We start from the raw sequence: 20199 nt of genomic DNA on the forward strand, positions 1-20199 counted from the left end.
CAGTGAGTTTGACAGGAACGAGGTTACGCGAACAGGGTCACTGAGGTCATGCACGTGTGTCTGTGTTGATTTCCCAAATTTTTAGTTGACCATTTCTGACTTAGAATTAACTTAGATTCTCTAGAAAACGACTCATGGCCACCGACTCGGGTATAAGTGGCTACGGGTCTCATCTCCAGGCCAAGTTTGTCACCAGGCAAGAACGGTAAGTTATGAGTGAATGTAAGAAGACGAGGGGAAAGAATTAATACGCGGGAGTACGCCGGTTACGCCACTTCAGCGGTGCGGTTGTGTACAAAGTCTATCATGTCTATGGAGAGTTTAACTGGTAACTTGAGCAGGCTGCAGTGTAACTAAAAAAGGGTTATCGTTACCTTTCTATAGGACCCCGTTCCTATGTAAATTGTAAGGTTGAAAGACTCACCAAAACAACTGACTAAATGATTCTCAAAAGTGACATTCTGATATATTTCTTGACACATTTGAACAATATTGTAATGACACCTTATCATCATGTTTATAGCTGGAGTTACCCAGCCGGCCCTACATTTTATCATTGGGTTGTCATTTAGGGCTGGAGGAAGTTGTTCACCAAAGCCTGCTGCAGTCAATATCTTTGTTTAAAATTTGATAAAATGAATGATTTGTAGTGGCTGTGTACCTGTTTTTATTGGCAGCTACTCTGTTGGTGACTCTCCATTCTCCGTACCTGCATCTGTAGGGATTCCAGAGCTGAGTTCACTCATCAACAAACTACTCAATCGAGGTATGGACATGGATATCCGAGTCATTTATGTACTGAGAAAGTCTGCAGTAATATGCTATGTAAGCATGTAACGTGTCTCTGTTACACCACTAATACTTCTCTAATCAAGTACATGTGTAAAAAAAAAATGATACCAAGTTGTTGACCGTTTCTGAATATTAATTCCGAGCAGATTCTGAGGATGCTCCTGCTGTTGACTTTGACTTCCTCATTCATGGCGAATTCCTGCGTGTGGCCCTGGGCAAGCACCTGGAGGAAAACGGCATCTCTACGGAGAGTGTGGTTGAGATTGAGTACTTGGAGAAACACCCAGCCCCTCAACCTGCGGGCAGCATCCTGCATGATGATTGGGTCAGCTCAGTACAAACAGCCAATCACAGGTGTGGTATCATCTGTTTGGGGCTGTGCATCGGAGCTGGGTACCCGAGTACCCAACCATTGCTATCAGAAACCAGTTCCATATTATGGGATTGGGTACCCGTTCCCGTAACCAACTTTACAAATTATTTATTAACTTCTCAGACAATGACAAAGAAAGGTTTTGAACATCAGTTGTGGCAATTTTAAAAATGAAAACCAGACTACATCCATTTATGGGAAGCAAAACATATTTCACATTTATGACGCTTGCGAAAGTTGTCGTTTCTATAAGCTCACTGTTCAAACTTGTATCTTGCTGTATTGACGCACCGTAGTATAGAACTTGCTGTACAATCTGAACAGCAACTCCGGGTATATGAAGTTTGGGGTTGTGTTTCTTTTACGATACCCGGGTAACCATGTTTTTTTTTTTCAATCAGGACACACCACTTAATATGTTTTGCTAATTATCCGTCATTCATAGGATAGTGACAGGCTCTTACGACAACGCCGTCAGGATATGGACACAAGACGGAGAGAATCTGGTTGTAATGCACTACCACTCTGATCCAGTCAAAACAGTGGCTTGGATACAAACAGGTTAGATAATGTGAAAAATGTTGGATGTATGAATAGACATTCAGCGAACAATTTTTTTTGAGGTAGAACCACTTTTGCGTGCATCGGGACGTCGCGTTGATAAAGACGAGTCGGCGCACATTTTGGTAACCCTATTTAACCATGAAGGAGCCCAAAGTGCTTGCGTACTACCTGAGCCCAAATGTGGTTTACCTCAAAACCTGGCGTCTAATTTTGTTTCGCAAATAAGTCTATATGAAAAAAAAAATTACATGAAATGTGTAAATCATAAAAGTAAGAGGGAATGTTGTTTTCACCTTACAATCTTTCTTGGAGGAAATATGGAAGCCGTAAAAAAAACGATCACAAATCACTTCAAAATTTTTGACATTGCAACAATGACAAATCCTAAAATATTTAAGATGTCCCCCAAATACCAAATGAAGACCATGGACAAAATAAAAAAAAAACCCAGCATTTGCTTTGGAATTGGCCATAACTCAATAATTTTTTTTCTTCAATTGGACAGATTGTTTCATTTTTAAAAAGCTAATGAACTATATTGGAACTACATGTTTATTGGTCAAATATGTATCAATATTTGCTATATATTTTTAAAAGAACTGTAAAAGTAGCACTTAGAGGGTTCAGTTTTGTGAAGGACATCCTGAAGAACACAAATTTGAAATGCTCATGGGAAATAAATCCATTTCTAGGAACAGATTGAATGTAGTTTCATAGATCACTCACAAAATGTCGTGAATTTAAACATGAGCCCTCTTAATTTCTTTGTTCTTTGCAGATGATTCAGAGAGTCTGTTAGTGAGTGGCTCCATGGACCAGACTTTACTGATCTGGAGATGGAACGAGACGACCCAGAAGCATGAATGCCTACACTCATGCAGAGGTCATGCTGGCAGTGTGGAGAGTGTGGCAGTAGACCAATCACATACAAAGGTAACACTGGTAGTGTGGAGAGTTTGTCTATAGTGGAATCCGCTGAACAGAATTAGAAGCTTTTACTGCGGTGGTGTCATGCTCAGGCGCATGCTGCACACATTCGTAAAGACAAGGCGCACATGCATCTTGTTATTCCTATTGGTTGAAGGAGCCTGGTGTGCATGTGTGCTACATGAGCCTGAAATGGCTGCCGCTGGATTTGTCTATAGTCTGACTCACGCGACCCAGTCTACATCTAGGTGCAGGAAATTCAGTGTCACCATTGTAGTAGGCAAAGATTGTATAGCATAGTAGGTTGTAAGCAAGCCTTCAAAACTTTGATGTATGGCAAAAACTGAGAAAAATGCGGATCCAACACCCAGTGCTTGGTCGGCAAGATAATGACAACCGTACGCGACACAGGGAGTGACCATTATGCCATTTGATAGAGGATGTGTGGTTAGTTTACGTGGACATAAGCCCTAATATGTACTTTACAATGCACTATGTGGTTGGTAACTAAACGCTTGCCTACTGCAATGGTGCCCGATCACCTGATGGTCATGTGGTACTTTGACATCATACAGTCGGACCCTATAGACCAATCATGTGCAAAACATTTGATAATTTGCAACTAAATAGCGGTTCTTTTTCTGAACTGACGCATCTTTTCATTTTCTGGCCTGTCTGACAGATTGCAAGTGGTTCAATGGATTCAATGTTAAAAGTCTGGTCAGCAGGTATGTGTATTCAGCAGTTTATTTTCTTTAAAATAAAACTTTCAAATAAAGCACAAAGGGAAACTGACCAATTGCATCATGATAATTCAAAGTTGAACAAAGCAATATACCAGAGTGGGGTTTGAACCTGCAACCTCCTTATTGCCACTCCAGTGCTCTACCAACTGAGCGGTCCAGTGATCCTAAAAAAACAAAGCATTGACAAACTTTGCAAAATATATTACACGTGTATGAATTTAAAAAAAAAAAGGCGGGCAGGAAAAATGAGGTGGGCAGGGACAAGACGAGAAACTGGTTTATTTGTTTACTTGGCCTCATAGTGAATTTGTTTGTTTTCTGCAAATTACCTTTGTGTTGATGTGTAGTTCCTGGCGGTGACGATGAAGAAATTGATGAAACCCATCACAAGAAAGCCAAGACAGAAGTGCACAAACCACGCACCAGGGTAAGAATCTCTCCCCTCCCCCCCCCCTCCCTCCCCAACCAATCTCAAATGATAAGACAGCATGGTATTATGTCAGCCGGTGAGAACAATTTTTCATCGGCACATGCATTTTCACCTGATGCTGTGTGTTGCCGTTCAGCACCCCAGACTCTAGAACCATTCAGTTTTACGAAAATGGGTCTGAGAATGAGATGAGGGGATTTTGGAAGTTCCTGGATGTCCGGGCTCACCAACATGACTTGTGAGCAGTCCATTCCAAAATTTCCCATTTTCCACCCTATTCTGGAAATACACTTTACTTAATATATTTGTTGGGGAACGTTTAATATAAACCATTCATTATAAATCCTGTACATGTAAATATTCAATTCAGACGCCGCTGAGAACGTTTGATGGTCACAGTCAGGGCATCTCGTCCCTCGTGTGGTTAGATGAGCGGAGCCTGTGCACTGCATCGTGGGATCACACCATGCAGTTATGGGACGTGGAACAGGGTGAACATGTCTCAACATTGGTAAGATCATCTTCTGATGGTTCAATGTGTGCCACAATGTTGTAGTTGAGTACATCACAAGTCCATGAAAGGCAAAAGTAGTGGTGAAAAAATTGTAGTTTTAACATTCCATTTACCCAAGTTTTTTTTTTCAAGCCGAATAACAGTTATCTGATTTTACTGGAAGCTCCCATCCAGCTCGCAGTCATGCCAATAAAAAGTGAAGAGTGAGGTGCTGCATGCAATGCCATTCATGATTGGGTATAGTTTGGGGGATTCAGTTACCACTGGCCTTTACGAAAACACTCCAGAGCTGTAATGTTGGAAAAAATGGGTAGGACATTCATTAAAAGGTTTTGCCCTTCACCGATATATTCTATAGACACTGTATACTCGGTCTTATACCGAGTGATTGTGAGAAAAAAAATTTACAAACTATTTGGATCGAACTTGAACCCATCACCTCATGCTCACTAGTGCAGACCTCTTACCACTCCACCGCCGAGCTTGTCCGAGTCGGCTGGCTGGTTCACATCTGATGTAGCAGGGGGTACCGTAACCAAACTATTCATAAGATGGAATTTGAGTTGGGGTGATGTAAAGTTTGTATAGGGTTTTGCCCTTCACTGACTTTTAAAAAAAACACTGCTTACTCAGTGTTGTGCCAAGTGTTTTTGTGATAAAACAAAATCTGATTTGTATTCTTGATTTGTTTAATTTCTTACAACAGACTGGGAATAAAGTGTTTCTGAGCGTATCCTATTCACCACACTGTAAGCTGCTTGCTACTGGCAGTACAGACAGACACATACGACTATGGGATCCTCGACAAAAAGGTATGTGGCAATGTGAAGTCCTACCATCCGGTGTTTACTTTGAAAGGGAACCCTCTTGAATTTGAAAATGCTTAAAAAAAGCAGCAAAATCTCTGCGTGGGTGTGCTGGTTCGCCTGCATATAGCGCAAAGGTATATGGTCAGCAAATCTCCAATTTGCATACGTAAATTTCTGCCTGCTTTTTGGCCGATCTTGAATCCTTGCAGATGGTGTTTTAGTGAAGTCTTCCTTGACGCATCACCATGGCTGGGTGTCCTCTGTTGATTGGTCTCCTGATAATGAAAACCTTCTCATATCCGGCTCATACGACAAGACGTTGAAGTTGTGGGATACAAGAAGGTAGGCGAAACAAACCTCCGGGTATTCAACTGCGTGCCCTATTTGAATATGTGCCAAATTAATGTGCGTTTACAGATGTTTGTGCAGTGTAGCTTATGGACAGTGCGCACAAGTTCTCCCTCAACTGAGACAAAATGAGAGAGTAACAGTTTCTTGAGTAACCTAGCGAATATTATCGAAAAGCTTACTTGGATTTAAGATTGTACTGGTACTAAACACCTCGTGAAATTATTCCGTCTGGCTTGCTGTCGTTAAGATGAAATCAAGAAATGTAGGTGATTTCCAAGGATCTAGTCCATTGACCGAGTTTTGGAATAAAAGAGTTATACATGCATTTAACAAAATGTTTTGTGATCAAAATGTGTGCATCTTTTTCACTGTTTTCTCTGAAAGTGTAACCACTGAGCTGAAACTTCAACTGGCTAGGTTTTGAACATTCTTCTTTGGATTTTGAGTGTTATTACTGGAAACAAACCAAAAAGCATGAACAGCAAATGATCATACATGCCTTTAATCCTGTGGTATTTTTTTTATTTTAACAGTCCACGGGCGCCCCTGTACAACATGTCTGGATTGGATGATAAAATATTTGCAGTGGATTGGTCGCAATCTGAGGTGAGTAAATTCCTTAAAATGATCCAGGCAGGCAGGCAGGAAAATATTTTCATTTTGTAATTATTGCATCTTTTCTGTATGTATTTTGTTCTTACTTTGTTTACTTTAGGGTTCATTTAACAGTATTCTTTTAAAGTAACCTGTTTAATTATTTAATATACCGATAGCACCAAAAAAAATGCATAGCGAAGATTTTTTTCATTTTTCAAAAATATTTGCCATTTTATATTTTTGGCCAAATGTGGCAATACAAAGTTTGAGGTCGGCAATTTGGCCCAAAAAAATTCAAGCAGGTAGGGTTAGCGTAATTTTTTTTGTTTGTTAACGCCTGAGCAGTAGTAGAGTCAACTCCTTACAAAAGCATCCAGTTCCAATACAAGTCGCAAGCCGTTCAAATGAAATTGTACAAAGACACTGCTTTTCATATTGTTCAGTACTTGTGACCAGACTTTGTGCGTTAGTCATTGCAAGACTTGTGATGGGACTTGCATAGCATTGTGAGCTAAAACCATTGTTATCCAGTTTATTAGTAAAAACGTCATACACGTGCGCGCACCACTGATAACTAGCGCCCATTGAATAAATGCTCAAGATGCGTTAACTTTCGGTTCCATTCATGCTATGCTACACCGTGTGAAGTATGCGTGGTTGAATTGAGATGACGTCACACTAACGAACCGGATATGGACGAGTTAAACCTTGTTTTGCACATAAATCCATGCAGATATGAAAAAAAATTACACATAATAATATTTCTAACTGCTTTTTTTTCTGTGGTTATCAACAGCTACTACTGTGTGGCGGTGCTGATAATGCCTTACATATATTCAAGGCAGCCGAGGCATTGCAAGCAGCTGAGAGTTAATCACAATGCAAATAGGACTCTACTCAAACTACATTGCATATCACATTCTGCATAGGAAGTTGAACTGCATTGGAGGGTCGTGGCAAGAGAAGTGTTTTTAGTGGTCGTCAATTTTCCTTTTTGGTTCAACAGCAGTTGTCGAGGATCAGTACTCCTACCCAACCCAAACTGTTTGAGTTTTTACTGTGTATAGAGATTGATGTTATTTGCTGATTTCCAGTGCAGGTTGCATCTGAAGAAACCATGATCAAGTGCATTAAAAGAAAAAAACTGTAGGAATGATTGTATCCTTTATTACCTTGCTTGTCAAAGTAATGAAACTTTATACAGGATCAAAAAAAAAAAAATTATAATGTTTTTTGTAGTGAAGTATTTCAATGTAAAAGCTGCATAGAACATGTAAGTTTCATGCAATTTTTTTAGGGCCTGGATAGCATCAGTATTTAAAATGAAATCTAGAATCTCCATCCCAAAATTTGAAAACAATCCCATTTCCTGTTTATCTTTTTTTTGCCCCCAACGAGCAGGTTTTTGGTAATGATTTTTAAAATATTGCAGAAAATGCCATAGTTAAGTGTTATATTATTACTCTTAATGCATTGTTACAGCATCAAGATATGGATATAAATTGGAATGGTATATATTTAAGTTCTCAACCAAAAAAAAAATTAATTATCTTCGGTTGTTTTAGTTCATTTGGATATTACGCATGATCATTTCTGGACACTGTCAACAAAGCAATGTTGTGTCTTACACATCGATTTCTTCAGTTTTACTCGGGATGGTTTACCATCAGCGTATCCAAGGTATGTCCGATAGAATAGCAGGGTGCTGTTTGATTTAGGTAAAACCAAATAGCGCCCTGCTATTATGTCAGCCATACCTCAAAATAATAGGCAAATTGGATCTGTGTCGGCGGCCAAATGGAGTTAGTGATCTCAAAGTACAATCAACTGTTTTCTGACAACAGAGACCCATTAAATATTAATATTAAGTATGATCAATTTATTGTCACACTGTTGACAAGTTTTATTATTAACTGTACAAACCAGCTAATATTTACATCCAATAAAAAGCTATCTGTATAACAATGTTCAGGTGACGTCTGTTAAACCCTGTGTGATACTTTAAACATCAGCAGATATTTGGGAGACCATTTTCTCCTCATCAGCATTCAGCAGTTTTGTCACCCTTGATGGTGATTGACTCGGCTTGATGAACTTCCCCTGGACAAACACCCGAGGCACACACAATCCTTCCTTCTTGTTGACGGTTTCCCTCAAGACATACTCATTGCTTGCGACATCAAATCCTACGTCTGTGAACAGCTTGCTCAGATATTCTGAAAAGTTTTTTGCAAACACAGAATTGATTGATAAAGCAATGCCCTTTATGCAATCGACCCCAAAGTGTCATTGGAAAAGGCTATTAACCTCTTTGTTCCATAGCGGTCAGATATTACCTGCCAAAACTTTACAGCCCGTAAAATTCAGTTGCCAGCATTTTCAACCCATTTGTTGTTTTTAGCAAGGTGAAATTCTATATATGATCCCAATCCATATGATTCAGGGATAGAATGTTCTTAAAAAAAACAACATTATTTTTGTGGGAAAGTTTGTAAAAAGTTTGCATTTGAAAAAGCCAGTAAAACCAGTACGATCTTAAATCCAAGTAAGCTTTCTGATAATAATTAAAGTAGGTTGCTTTTGAGGTAAATGATCCTATAAGCCTTCAAGTCACATACCTTCAGTGAAGTAGTAAGCCCTTGTGCCGTCTTGTCGCACATAGAAGTTGTCTGCCAGTTTATGACCTTTGTTGAATCGTAACATGGCATGATCATATAACCCATAGTCTCTGAATAATACACACCCACCTGGTCTAAGCACCTGTCAAGAAACACAAACAAAAACCCAGCAAAACGTTATGTTGTTTTCAGATGAAGAGAATTTTAGGGAAGTTGGAAATTACTGGGGGGGGGGGGGTCCTGAAACCTTTTATTTTTTAATCTCACATGTAATACTTTCCCCAAAATTCAGCAAACCCTTCTGAGAATGACAGTATTAATAGAACGAAAAGTGCAGTTTTTGTATTTTCCATTGTTGTTTGTTTTGATTCACTTATTAGATGACATGGTTTCAACTTTGATCTGCATGCAAAAAGCTGTAGATAGTTCTTTGCTGTATCCTCAACAGACTAACTAAAGGAGACAACCATGCGTGCATGTGTATGACACGAGATGTGCAGAAGCGCTTGGGCGTTCATCTCATGCACAAATACTGAATGTGAGCGTGTGGCAGTGATGGTGCAAGTGTCCATCAAAAGCGGGCACTTTTGTCCATTTTTCACCAACTTTTGTGAACATTTTCACCATTGGGAAGAACTCTGCAAAAACTTTAGATTGGTGAAGATAATAATCATCTTGCTGTAATTCTTTGTAAATTTCTTTCACACCATCCTAGGTACTGTTTTAAAGACAATGTCCAGAAAACAAAGACTTTGGTGGCCCCAAAACCGGTCTTTTGTTATTTTTTTTACTAATTCCACAGAAAAATCGTAGGTACAAGATGCTTGATAACAAGTTCACAAAGTCATGAAAGTCCAGACTACTCACATCAAAGACATTTTTCAATGCTGCCAACATCTTTTCTGGATGAATTGCAGACAACACAAACAACATAGTGACAATGTCCACATTGCATTCTGGGATACTTCTTCGTAAGGGGTCGGAGGTTAAATCGCACTGAAAGGCAGACATCCTGGCTGGGTCATAGGCTGAATTATCCTGGAAAAAGGCGGGGAAATGTCATTTAATACAGGAGTATGATAACCGGAGAAGCATCTAGTGGGATAAGACGCAGAGATATACATGTAGTCAAGTCCCTCACAAGTCCAGTTACAAGTAATTCACGTGTCCAGTCACGTGTCCAGTCACAAGAAAGAATGGATGAACAAAGCTCATTTGAATAGCTTTTGATTTGAATTGGGACTGGCGGACTTGCAGGGACTTGTGATGGACTCTACGTAGAGTGAAGGACAGATTAACACAGGCCTAATTGCTTATCTGGTGAGAACCAACGGCACGGCTAGGCAAATCGCTTCAGCTATATAATGCTGACCAAATTAACAAAGATCTGGTAATCTTGCAGCTGTTTTACACTGCACTTAGTTTGGGAATGTCTGCTTAACCAATTTGAATGTGTTGGTTTCTATCTCGAGTCGATTTGTTATTTCAGCAAGCCCTCAGACTGTCTTCATAGTTTGAAGACAGACAAAAGACAATTACCTTGACAAACTGTACAGCTCTTGGTGAGAAATCACAGGCATACACAAACAACTGTCTGTTTTCTTCCAGGAGGGGGAAGACGGCATTGCCAACTCCACATCCTACTTCCAATAAAATCCGCTGGGCTGACCTGGATTCATCCTGTAGTAACATAGTCAATTAAACCACACACAAAAAAGGAATCAAAAGAAACCACAAAAAAATTTCATCAAAAGAAGTCCATATTCCCTCTCACAAAAACATTTATATGTCGTCCTCCAGGTTAAGTATTAACCTTTGTCTCTATCTCTGCAAGTTCACCAAATTCTCTTGAGGTCCAGTGTCGGTCTTTGAAGAAATTGGTCGAGTTTCTCTTGTAGAACAGGTCCCAGTTTTTACGCGCTTCCTTTTCAAGCTTTGCTTGTTTGAAGTCCGATACCAGTGCCGTGTCTGCATTCAGCTTTTGCCATTCTACATCTGTGAGTTGTCGACCCCCGTGACCTTTTGTTTGATTAGATGGTGAATCCCTCACACAGGGAACATCAACTGCCCGAGATGCTGGCTCTGGTGTAGCCATTTCTGTGTGAAAATCTGAAAAATATACAATTGTTATAAATCACAGATGTTTCGGTAATCCTTACTTTTAGGACACCTCTATTTTGTATGAGTTCTGTTCAAAACTGACTTTTGCAGATGACTGTCCAGTACCAAAGTGACTTTTGCAGGCTAAAGAAGTCTTTTTTCTTCAGACAAACTCGATCATGTTAGTTAGAATTTTGAAAGCACTTTCAAAGAAAATGTGACTTTCCTACATTTTTTGCAGTTCGCCATCTTGCTTTTTAAATATATTTTCTGTTTGTCATCGTCGTCTTTAACCCCTCATAAATCAAAGCCCTGCCCTCTTTCTACAAAATTAAACCTGCTGATATTCAAGAAGTGTCATTGCCAAATGTTCAAATGTGCCAAGAAATATCAGAATGTCACTTTTGAGTGTCATTTAGTCAGCTGTTTTGGTGAGTCTTTTAACCTTATATAGGAAAGGGGTCCTAAAGGTAAGGATTACCGATGTTTCAACATTTTGAAAACGGGAGAAATAATGCAGTATCCGAAGTACATTTTCCACCCCAAAATAGGCAAAATTCCTTAGGCCTAAGGCCTAACTTCTCCAGAATATAATAATTTGCAGAAGATAATATTTTTGACATGTTGGACTACACAATAGCCGCAATAGACAAGTAAACACCAGCTCAAAAGGTGAATCAGCGTTCTTAAAATTTGTATTAAAAAAGAGAGTTCATTCACCATGCCCACCACGTGTGCACGACGAGGTATCGATGAAGCGCGCGCGACATCGACATGGGCGCCGCCATTTTTAAAAGGTCAACTTTCACAGATAAATGTACTTGTTAATATAAAAATGTTATTCAGCCACTAATCTAAACAGGTTTTAAAGATATAAAATTTATCATATGAGTGTGTTTTAATTTTACTTAATCCAAATATTTTTGAAAATATATTATTATTGTTTAAATTTGCATAGGTTAATAATATATTACATATCGAAGAAGCAATTCTTCATTTTTCATGTTTTTCGTATTTATCACGTAATTGTACGAAATACATCATGTTTGCATGTGCATTTGCAACATACGTTAGCACATTTGTGAAAAAAAATGTGCGCCCAAACCTTGATTTGTTGTGAATGAAGTTGATCGAATGTTGCAGCTGCCAGCTTCTGCTTGTCCGTGTTAGAACTTAAAAGTAATCCAAATCTGCCGGTTACTGCAGTGCTGCTGGAGGACGTCAGGGCCGTGGCGCATGCACTCTACACGTACATGACATACATGACGTGTATGTGTTGCGATTATGAAATGCGTGTATGATCATGAAACCAGACTGAGTCGATCTGAGACTGGATAGCCCCATACTTGTGGCCAATATACTGGACTACCTCCGTAAATAAGGGCCACATTTGGAATATTTACCCGAACATATGTAGAACTTTGTCAAATTTTAATTTTCAGATTTAGACTTTATTTGTCCTAGGCAATTTACTTTTGTTTAGGAAAGATTCCCATGGCCATCACTTGTCACCCTGTGCACAAACCTTATTATGAGACAGGTCTGAACATTTCTAAGCATTTTCTCAGTAAATACTTCAATATTTATCCTGCTAAATTTGACTTTTTAGGACATAGGCCTATTTATCACTGATGGCTGATAAGGTCACTGAAGGGAAAAATTAGTGATGGCCAGATATGGGAATCTTCCGCCAATGATGCTTTAGAAGCACACTCACCCTCTTTAAAGTGATGGAAAAGAAGTCCCGCCTTTCTCAGATGTCTATTTTTCGCTACATTTCCAGGTTCATTTGCACACGGTTGCACATCTAAATTCCAACATTGAAAAGATTACGCGCGTGCTGGATTGGTTCTGCTGTCAGTCACGTAATCATGTAGACTTGAGTCAAGGCGCACATGGTAACCCGAACACGAAAAAAGACCATGCAAGTTACACTACATTTTGCATGCACAGAACGTTCCATTGACCCTATTGATTTGGCCTAATATGTTGCATTCACAGGTGATGTCTAATCTGATCGTTACATCAGCATAAATTACACTACAGTGATTTGATTCTAATTAGTGATTTCTTTGTTTGTTGTTGTTTTTCTCAGAGAGAATGATTACTCGTTAGTACCCTCCAAACAAGAATCAGACAACTGCTACAGCTACCTTAGTGGGCCCAACGTCTTCTCTTCCTCCTCAAGTTTATGAGTGTGGCAAACTTTTGAAATTTGTGGTGCTTTATCGTACAAACCTTATACATTGACACAGCTGGAGCATGAAATTCTGCATTTCATAAGCTGCAAGTACACATATATGTGTACGTAAACTCAGTGGTTTCTTCATATTGTACTGAACAATAATTAGCCAAGATGGACAAATCAAGTAGCAGTACTATGCCAGACACAGCCTTGTTCGGTACGGAGCCACATCAGTTGAAACTGGGACGAAGCTTTGATCGGGACAAGCACCGGGCCTTCCATACAATACGGTGTAAGTACATCTGGTGTAGCTTGCAATATCTCACTCGACTTTATGCTAGAATTACTTTGTGAAGCAGTGTTTTGAAACTGTTTTTTGAAACGCCCATACTATACCATCAGTCCTAACTCAAGTTCATGAAGTTTGGAGTGTCCAACTGAAGTTGGGACTGTTCGAATAATGCAATGTAGTTGGGTTGGCCCAACTATAGTAGGGATTGCTGCTACTCCTTGGTCACACATGGCACGTCAGTGACAGCGCTTTATGAACCATGCTGTACATGTATGTTATTTCTCCATGGTGGTATGCAGCCTCATACGCGCTGCACAGTGCCAGAGAAACTGATTTGTACTTAGTTACATGTATTTTGCAAGCTTTGGAGCGTGGTGGAAAACTGCCCTAAGTAAGACAAAAAAACGAGGACAGAATCTACTTGTATTTTTGTTTGTATGTCCTAGATGACTTCAAGCCAGCATCGGTTGACCATTCTAAAGAAGCAGTACTAGAGGTTGGGGAGGGACATGAAGTCAACATCACGTTGCCTAATGTAGAGGTAAAATACGCGCAACTACCCTATGTGAATGAAATGATACTCTACATAATCATAATTTTTTTGGGGGGGGGGAATGAAGGGGAAAACCCCTGAAAACCATCAACTACGTTTGTACCCTTTACTACAGGCAGACACCTCCATTTGATTGTACACAAAAAAATTTGCCAAAGAAAACATCCCTACCTATGTACTGTAATCGGAAGCAGAACTGTTTTTTTCTTTTTGGCCTGATGTCAGGAGTGCCATGGTCCAGTGGTTATGGTGTGCAACTCATGTGCTGTGGTACTGGGGTTTGAAGCCTGATGGGGAAATGGCGTTTGTGTTCTTGGGCAAGACACTTAACCATCATTGCCTCTGTCCACCCATGAATATGAATGAGTACCTGTAAAGGAAGAGACCACGTTTTGCTGACCTCAGCATTTGCAGGAAAAAAACACTTGATGATCAGGGGCAATAATTGTCAAGCACTTTGAGACCTTTGGTATTAAGGCCTATCTTAATAAGCACCACATTATTATAATGTAATTGTTATATTTTTTCTTGTATTCTGTAAATTTATCGGTCTAGGATTTGTAAAAAAAGTTTTGGAGAAAAAAAATGTCTGGCACAGACCTGTCTGTACATGACCTGAAATCAAATCTAACTAAAATAGGCTGAGCAGTTTGTCTTGTCATATTGGTTACAGAGTAAAGGGACGACGTGTACCAAGTTCAAGGGTTCCAAGAGATCTCTGCAGAAGGAATGTGTCTTGATCTATGATCACCGGACAGGAGAGTTTACACTGGAGAGATTGACCTGTAATATGCAGGTCAAGAAGCAAAGGTCAGTGGCAGTTAACTTATCATGAATACTTCCTGTCTTTAAAGGCATATGGGATCATTTCCATTTGTCTCAAAAGTAACCTAGCAAATTATTATCAAAAGGTTACTTGGATTGAAGATCGTAGTGGTACTAAACACCATGTGAAATTTATTTCAGTCTGGCTTGCTGTCATTTTAGAAGAAATCAAGAAATGTAGGTGATTTCCAACGATTAGTCCATTGACTGATTTTTGGAAATAACAAGTGCCATGGACAAAATCGTGTTTCGAGATCCAAAAGTTGTGCATGGTCTTTCACTGTTTTCTCGAAAACTCAACACAGTTATTTTGTTTGTCTGTATACAGGGAAGAAGGTACAAGTAAAGCCCAACAGAGTCGCTTGCTAGCTGGCCTAGACTCATCAACTAACCTCAAGAACTCCCCCAACTTGACCTCTACAAGTTCAAAGAGTAAGAGAGCGGACCTATCCTCAACAAATGCAGTACTGGCAGCACCTGATATTGAGCAAGGTACTCGATCATCTATTTTTAGGATAGGGACTCGAGTAGTAGATATCTCTTTCGAAAACCCTGTTAGGAGAGACACACTGGTATTGCACCAAGTACGCACAACTAATTTCTATGTTGAATGTGCACTAACCAGTAGCATCTTCACCACATGAGCGTCAGGCAGTGCATTTGAATGTCCCTGGAAGTGTTCTGCCCCCAATTATCCAGTTGGAACCGTTGAGGGGTACTTCTTCACGGAGTCCATTGTCACAATTTCTCCCCTCACAACCCCCTCTTCAAATTGTAAATAACATATTGGCACCATGCATGTGTGTATTCTTTTTTTTATAACTCACATTTTATGCAAAAAATGTCAAGGAGTCCTCTTGCATCCCTGCAATAGACCTGGGACCTAATGACGTCACGCTTTGTTTACATGTGCACTTTCCTATGAGAGCCTGGTGGGAAATAGGAAAGCACACATGTAAACTAAGGGTAACATCATTAGGTCTTAGGACTATTGCATTCAAGAATAGTTTTCATAACTGTTTCTTTGTCATGTTGAGAGGGTACTAATGTGGGGATTCCGTAGGCCAAATCTCAATAACAATATAGCAATGTCTTTCCTTTCCCACAGGTGGGGAGATCTCCCCTCTCCAACCGTCCCCCCTCGCCCCATCTCCTCACACCCCGCCCTCCCATCAAGCTTCATATCACCATGACGACTCGGACTCATCCAGTAGCTACATCACTGATAGCGACAGCGACGATAACGACAATAAGGGGAGTAGTAGCAGCAGCTCCAGTGGTGAGGAGAATGGACATGATGGAGGTGGCAGCCAGGCACTGAGGAATGGTAACGTCAACTCAAGGCACACAGATAGTGGTCAGTTCCTGCGACTAACATTTTTTACACCCACAGTCCAACGGTCGTACTCTAAATTACAGTACGCATTTGAATAGGGTCCAAATACACGCCACTATTAATACACTATTCAGTCTATTAAATTTAGGTTATAGTAGTCAGATGACTGCAAACAGCCATCACTTATAAGCTTGTTGACTAGTCTAGTTGACAGAATGATTGATTATCCACGCCCTGCAATAAGGCCAACCAGACTCACCATAAGGATTTCATTACACAAACGTGCGGTTCTTGTTAGCGGGGTTGGTGTTTGGCTAGGTTTGTCGGGTGAATATTTCAAGCTACTTAAAGGGGCACTCGCAATCTTATTTGCCTATGTTTAAATGAGGAACTTGTGAAAAATTTAATTTTTGACTAAAAAAATATTGGAGTAGTTAAAAAGGACTTGCTTTTAGAGCGCGATGAGTCGGTGGAGGGTTTTGAATATTAGTTCACAAAATCATAAAATGTGTAGCTCTGGGTTCTCTGGGTCAAATAACACTGCATATCATATTAACTTACTGTGGATCAAGGTATGATCAAATTAAACCATTCCTTGACTTGTGATCAAGATATGATAGAATCAAACCATTCCTTGACTTGTGATCAAGATATGATATAATCAACCATTCCTTGACTTATTCACAGGAAGCAGGAGACATCCACAAGCCAAATCAGACAGTCCGCCAAGAGGAAGGCACTTGGAAACGAGTCAAAACTCTGCTCAATACCTTCGTAGTCAACTCAGTACGTATCTGAAGTTTTAAAGTTGTTCCAGGGATCATGCATGTACCTTTCAGTTTGTCGCCTTTTATTCCATCTTACAAATCGAGTGAGGTGTATTAGATTGCTTTTCACTGTCTTTGTCAGAAAAAGTGAGTTTTGTCATGGCACATAGCAAAACTTGTGCTTTACAGCAAATGGCTTTTTTCATAATATTTGGAACACTGAATCCACTCAATATCAATTCTACACAATAGCTGAAGATGCACTGAAGCTAAAGTAATTGTTTACTTTCACCATTTTCCATTAAGTTTGCAGATGCAAACTGAAGTATTATCTTTGTTGGTCAAATTATCTGACACACAATCCAGAGAACATAATGCTTCGTTTTTTTGATTTTTTTGTGTGTGATTTATTTTGGTGTTACACCTATACACAAACCAACATTTCTTGTAAACCCATGAAATGCACTAAACGTGAGGCAGAATTCTCTGCTACAATTAGCGGGCATTATTTGCTTACAGTAAGCAGAGCCATGGATTTGGGTCAAAGATAATCCTCAGATCCACTCATTTTTAATATGATGATCATTTTACTTGACTCTCTCTCTAGGTCAAGATCTACAGCTGAGTGATGAGTCTGACTCTGACAGTGATTAAGCTGATCAGCAGCTCCAGTGGATACCAGTGGTGAATCAGTGGATGTCAGTCGTGAATGTAGTGGATCCACAAATTGTTCACGTATAGGACCATTTGCATTCATCCCAAAAGTAATAAGTAACCTACTGAATTATTATCAAAAAGCTTATCAGCAGCTTCAGTGGATACCAGTGGTGAATCAGTGGATGTCAGTCGTGAATGTAGTGGATCCACAAATTGTTGACATATAGGACTATTTGCATTTATCCCAAAAGTAATAAGTAACCTACTGAATTATTATCAAAAAGCTTACTTGGATTAAAGATCGTACCGGTACTAAACACAACGGGAAATTATTCCGTCTGAGTGGTATGGACAAAATCCTGTTTTGTGATCAAAAAGTTGTGCACGGTTGTTCTCTAAAAACTATAATAACTGTAATAAAATATTCATCAACAGCCAGTATGAAATGGGGAGTGTAAGACAGGATTGGTAATGGACATGGGTCAACTTTATCTGTTGTTTTACTTGCACTGACAAACACGTTTTAATGCAAACATTCAGAGAACCTGTACGGAAATAAGTTTTAAGAAGGCTTGTAAACCTGTTTATTTTTGTCACCATTTGAGGTGTTGGTTTTGGTTTGACTTTTTTCTTTTTCTGTAATCCAAACCTAGAGGCAAACTTTTTGAGGAACATTCTTGAATTTTCCCAGAATCCAGCTCTATGCAAAGCCTGATGTTCTCTGTACTTAAAGAAATTCAAGAACTTTGTGAGGAATTTTATTAACTTAATGACTGAATTCACAAAAGTACATGTATTGCAAATATTGGGAGTGCATTTTGATAGATGGTCTCCTTAATATGAGTTATTATACTTAACAATACACGCTATATGGATGTCCATGTGTAGTGACTGCTGTATATGTAACAGCAGTCATGGCCGCCTCGTAGGTTTGGACCAATTCTTAAAGACCAAACCTTGATGATCAAGTTTACTACCTGAAGTATATTATTACCTGAGTTTCGCAAAACGTCTAAATTTTTAAAAGCAGTTTTATGAACTTACATAGTATCAATGTCAGGGCATTTGCTGTTCTGAAAAATGAATGATGCACTCCTATTATCACAGATTAAACCTACAAGCTTGTATAAACTGTTACATTTTATTTCAAATGGTTACTTTTTTATTTCATGGTTCAATTCACTGAGTTAAACTCTTCATTTTCTGACAATTGTAGAATCAAAGACCTTTCAAATTAGTGCTGTTGTTAGATATAATAATGCTGTGCATTAGATGCAGTCATTTTGAGAGATATAATAATGCTTTGCTGGACATTCTTCAGGTAAAGTCAGAGGAAAATCAAAATTGGTATTTATGGATCTTGTTATATTTTCTCAAAATATGAGTTCTGGCTGTTTATGTTCTTTTCTTATTTTTTCTTTTGGTAGATAAAGGGAATATACATTGGTTCTTAGCCATTAAAACGAAGTATTAATTAAACATGCATATTATGCTTTTAATAAGTGTATCATAAAATGTTGATCGTGTGTTAATTTTTGTCTGTTATTGTTTTTTTGTTTTGTTTTTTTTTTATCTCAGAAAGGCATTATTTTAGAGAAAAAGGGCACTCCAAGTCAATGTGGTGCATTTTTTAAGTGAAGAATTTGATACATGACTATCACATGAAGATTTTGATTTCACTGTCTATTCAGTCCCCCCCCCCCTCCCATCGTGGCGCACCTTGATTTTTCTCCTCGGGTTGCATGTCGGAGCAAAATATTTTCTCCAAAATTCATTCCGACAAGTACCATCAATCGCTGGTTACAAAGTTAAATGAAAACAATCTTCATTTGATTCGACGGATTTTCCAAGAAAGTCGGCAGTGAACACCTTCAAAATTCGCCGACAACCGTGGATTAGTGGAAAACGGGTAGTTTGGGATATGTGAATGGAAATGATAACGGATTTAATTATATATTTCTCCAACTTTATAGAAATGTGTGGGAATTGGTGGGATTGTGGCAAGTGCGCCAAATGGACCCCCCCCCCCCCCATGTTTGTGCTAACTTTCTGGACATTTTCGGCTGTAATTTCATGACATTAGAATGTTCATATGGTTTCCATACCAAGTTTTAAGATATAGTACTATGCCGTATCATCGTCAGAGATATCGGCAACACCGTAGAGCCGCCAGCGCTCATACACGGCATAAGAAACTGGGGGGGGGAACAGAAGTGCGCTGGCCCTGGCCATAGGCACTGTTTCGCCTACACTAGCCACAGAAACTTGTTCAAACAGATTTCATATGAGCATAAAAAGGCTTACTCAAATGACGTCACTGTCTGACATCAACCTTCCCCCTCCCCATATTAATCAAGATATATTTCCGAACCTTGTTCCCCCAATGCTGTGCCACGCCCACTCGTGCCATTAGTATTTGCGGTCCCACCCACAACTTTATTTGAACCACTTGTTGGCACTAGAGGGACCAAACTAAACTTAGCCGCGTTATAGGCCCAAAAGCTAGCCGCGTTCTTAGCCGCGTTCTTAGCCGCGTTCTCAACCGCGGTATCAAAATCTCAAACACATACAGTAAAAGGTGGTTGCTTTTCTGTTTGTAATGAAAGGATTTCTTGGACTTTCCCAACGAAATGTTAAAGTTATACAATAAATGTACTATTTTTTATGCTTTCATCTAACCGAACCTTCTATTGGGCACGTCATATTTTGGAGGGGGCCAATTCGGTCCACTAATTAGCTGTTAATTAAGGCCCTATCGAGGAG

The 20199-nt window shown here is 39.4% G+C and overlaps 3 protein-coding genes and 1 long non-coding RNA gene across 9 annotated transcripts; 2 read left to right on the plus strand and 2 right to left on the minus strand.

The window, feature by feature from the left end:
* Positions 1 to 8072, plus strand: LOC119744900 (ribosome biogenesis protein WDR12-like). Its single transcript, XM_038221093.1, has 12 exons — positions 1 to 205; positions 678 to 766; positions 939 to 1146; positions 1611 to 1726; positions 2508 to 2662; positions 3339 to 3384; positions 3750 to 3829; positions 4203 to 4343; positions 5053 to 5158; positions 5365 to 5497; positions 6040 to 6112; positions 6900 to 8072. Exons 1-12 carry the CDS (start codon positions 135 to 137, stop codon positions 6975 to 6977), a joined length of 1296 nt encoding a protein of 431 aa, XP_038077021.1. The 5' UTR covers positions 1 to 134; the 3' UTR covers positions 6978 to 8072.
* LOC119744903 lies at positions 5610 to 17556 on the minus strand. The gene is made up of 2 exons (XR_005273602.1): positions 17419 to 17556; positions 5610 to 5716 (listed from the first exon to the last, which is right to left on the minus strand). It is a non-coding gene; the product is annotated as an uncharacterized LOC119744903 (long non-coding RNA).
* Positions 7493 to 12044, minus strand: LOC119744901 (tRNA N(3)-methylcytidine methyltransferase METTL6-like). Of its 2 annotated transcripts, none has more exons than XM_038221094.1 (6): positions 11542 to 11648; positions 10535 to 10830; positions 10261 to 10401; positions 9589 to 9759; positions 8722 to 8863; positions 7493 to 8319 (listed from the first exon to the last, which is right to left on the minus strand). In XM_038221094.1, the coding sequence occupies exons 2-6, from the start codon at positions 10814 to 10816 to the stop codon at positions 8105 to 8107; spliced, it is 951 nt and encodes a 316-aa protein (XP_038077022.1). In that variant the 5' UTR covers positions 10817 to 10830; positions 11542 to 11648; the 3' UTR covers positions 7493 to 8104. The 2 variants fall into 2 exon arrangements, with proteins under 2 accessions (XP_038077022.1, XP_038077023.1); XM_038221095.1 differs by lacking the exon at positions 11542 to 11648 and adding an exon at positions 11927 to 12044 and having other exon boundaries at positions 7955 to 8319.
* Positions 12004 to 18951, plus strand: LOC119744902 (ELL-associated factor 2-like). 5 transcript variants are annotated; one of them, XM_038221099.1, is made up of 9 exons: positions 12080 to 12194; positions 12917 to 13298; positions 13745 to 13839; positions 14525 to 14661; positions 15005 to 15168; positions 15785 to 16033; positions 16700 to 16798; positions 17387 to 17463; positions 17607 to 18951. In XM_038221099.1, the coding sequence occupies exons 2-8, from the start codon at positions 13178 to 13180 to the stop codon at positions 17431 to 17433; spliced, it is 912 nt and encodes a 303-aa protein (XP_038077027.1). In that variant the 5' UTR covers positions 12080 to 12194; positions 12917 to 13177; the 3' UTR covers positions 17434 to 17463; positions 17607 to 18951. The 5 variants fall into 5 exon arrangements, with proteins under 5 accessions (XP_038077026.1, XP_038077025.1, XP_038077027.1 ...); XM_038221098.1 differs by having other exon boundaries at positions 12004 to 12090; positions 17387 to 18951; XM_038221097.1 differs by having other exon boundaries at positions 12034 to 12116; positions 17387 to 18951.
* Positions 18952 to 20199: the final 1248 nt, after the last annotated feature.

Source organism: Patiria miniata, unplaced genomic scaffold (genome assembly GCF_015706575.1).
Source record: "Patiria miniata isolate m_02_andy unplaced genomic scaffold, ASM1570657v1 HiC_scaffold_7, whole genome shotgun sequence".
NCBI lineage: Eukaryota > Metazoa > Echinodermata > Asteroidea > Valvatida > Asterinidae > Patiria > Patiria miniata.

What these genes read in the sequence shown, in the direction of transcription:
- LOC119744901 (XM_038221094.1), bottom strand. Translation starts at nt 10,816, where the DNA reads ATGGCTACACCAGAGCCAGCATCTCGGGCAGTTGATGTTCCCTGTGTG. An exon ending in TTGCAGAGATAGAGACAAAG is followed by an intron (nt 10,402 to 10,534) that starts GTTAATACTTAA and finishes ATGTTACTACAG; the next exon opens with GATGAATCCAGGTCAGCCCA. An exon ending in GGCTTACTACTTCACTGAAG is followed by an intron (nt 8,320 to 8,721) that starts GTATGTGACTTG and finishes AAAACTTTTCAG; the next exon opens with AATATCTGAGCAAGCTGTTC.
- LOC119744902 (XM_038221098.1), top strand. Translation starts at nt 13,178, where the DNA reads ATGGACAAATCAAGTAGCAGTACTATGCCAGACACAGCCTTGTTCGGT. An exon ending in GGCCTTCCATACAATACGGT is followed by an intron (nt 13,299 to 13,744) that starts GTAAGTACATCT and finishes TGTATGTCCTAG; the next exon opens with ATGACTTCAAGCCAGCATCG. An exon ending in CTCAAGGCACACAGATAGTG is followed by an intron (nt 16,034 to 16,699) that starts GTCAGTTCCTGC and finishes ACTTATTCACAG; the next exon opens with GAAGCAGGAGACATCCACAA.
- LOC119744900 (XM_038221093.1), top strand. Translation starts at nt 135, where the DNA reads ATGGCCACCGACTCGGGTATAAGTGGCTACGGGTCTCATCTCCAGGCC. An exon ending in AGTGGCTTGGATACAAACAG is followed by an intron (nt 1,727 to 2,507) that starts GTTAGATAATGT and finishes TGTTCTTTGCAG; the next exon opens with ATGATTCAGAGAGTCTGTTA. An exon ending in GTGAACATGTCTCAACATTG is followed by an intron (nt 4,344 to 5,052) that starts GTAAGATCATCT and finishes TTCTTACAACAG; the next exon opens with ACTGGGAATAAAGTGTTTCT.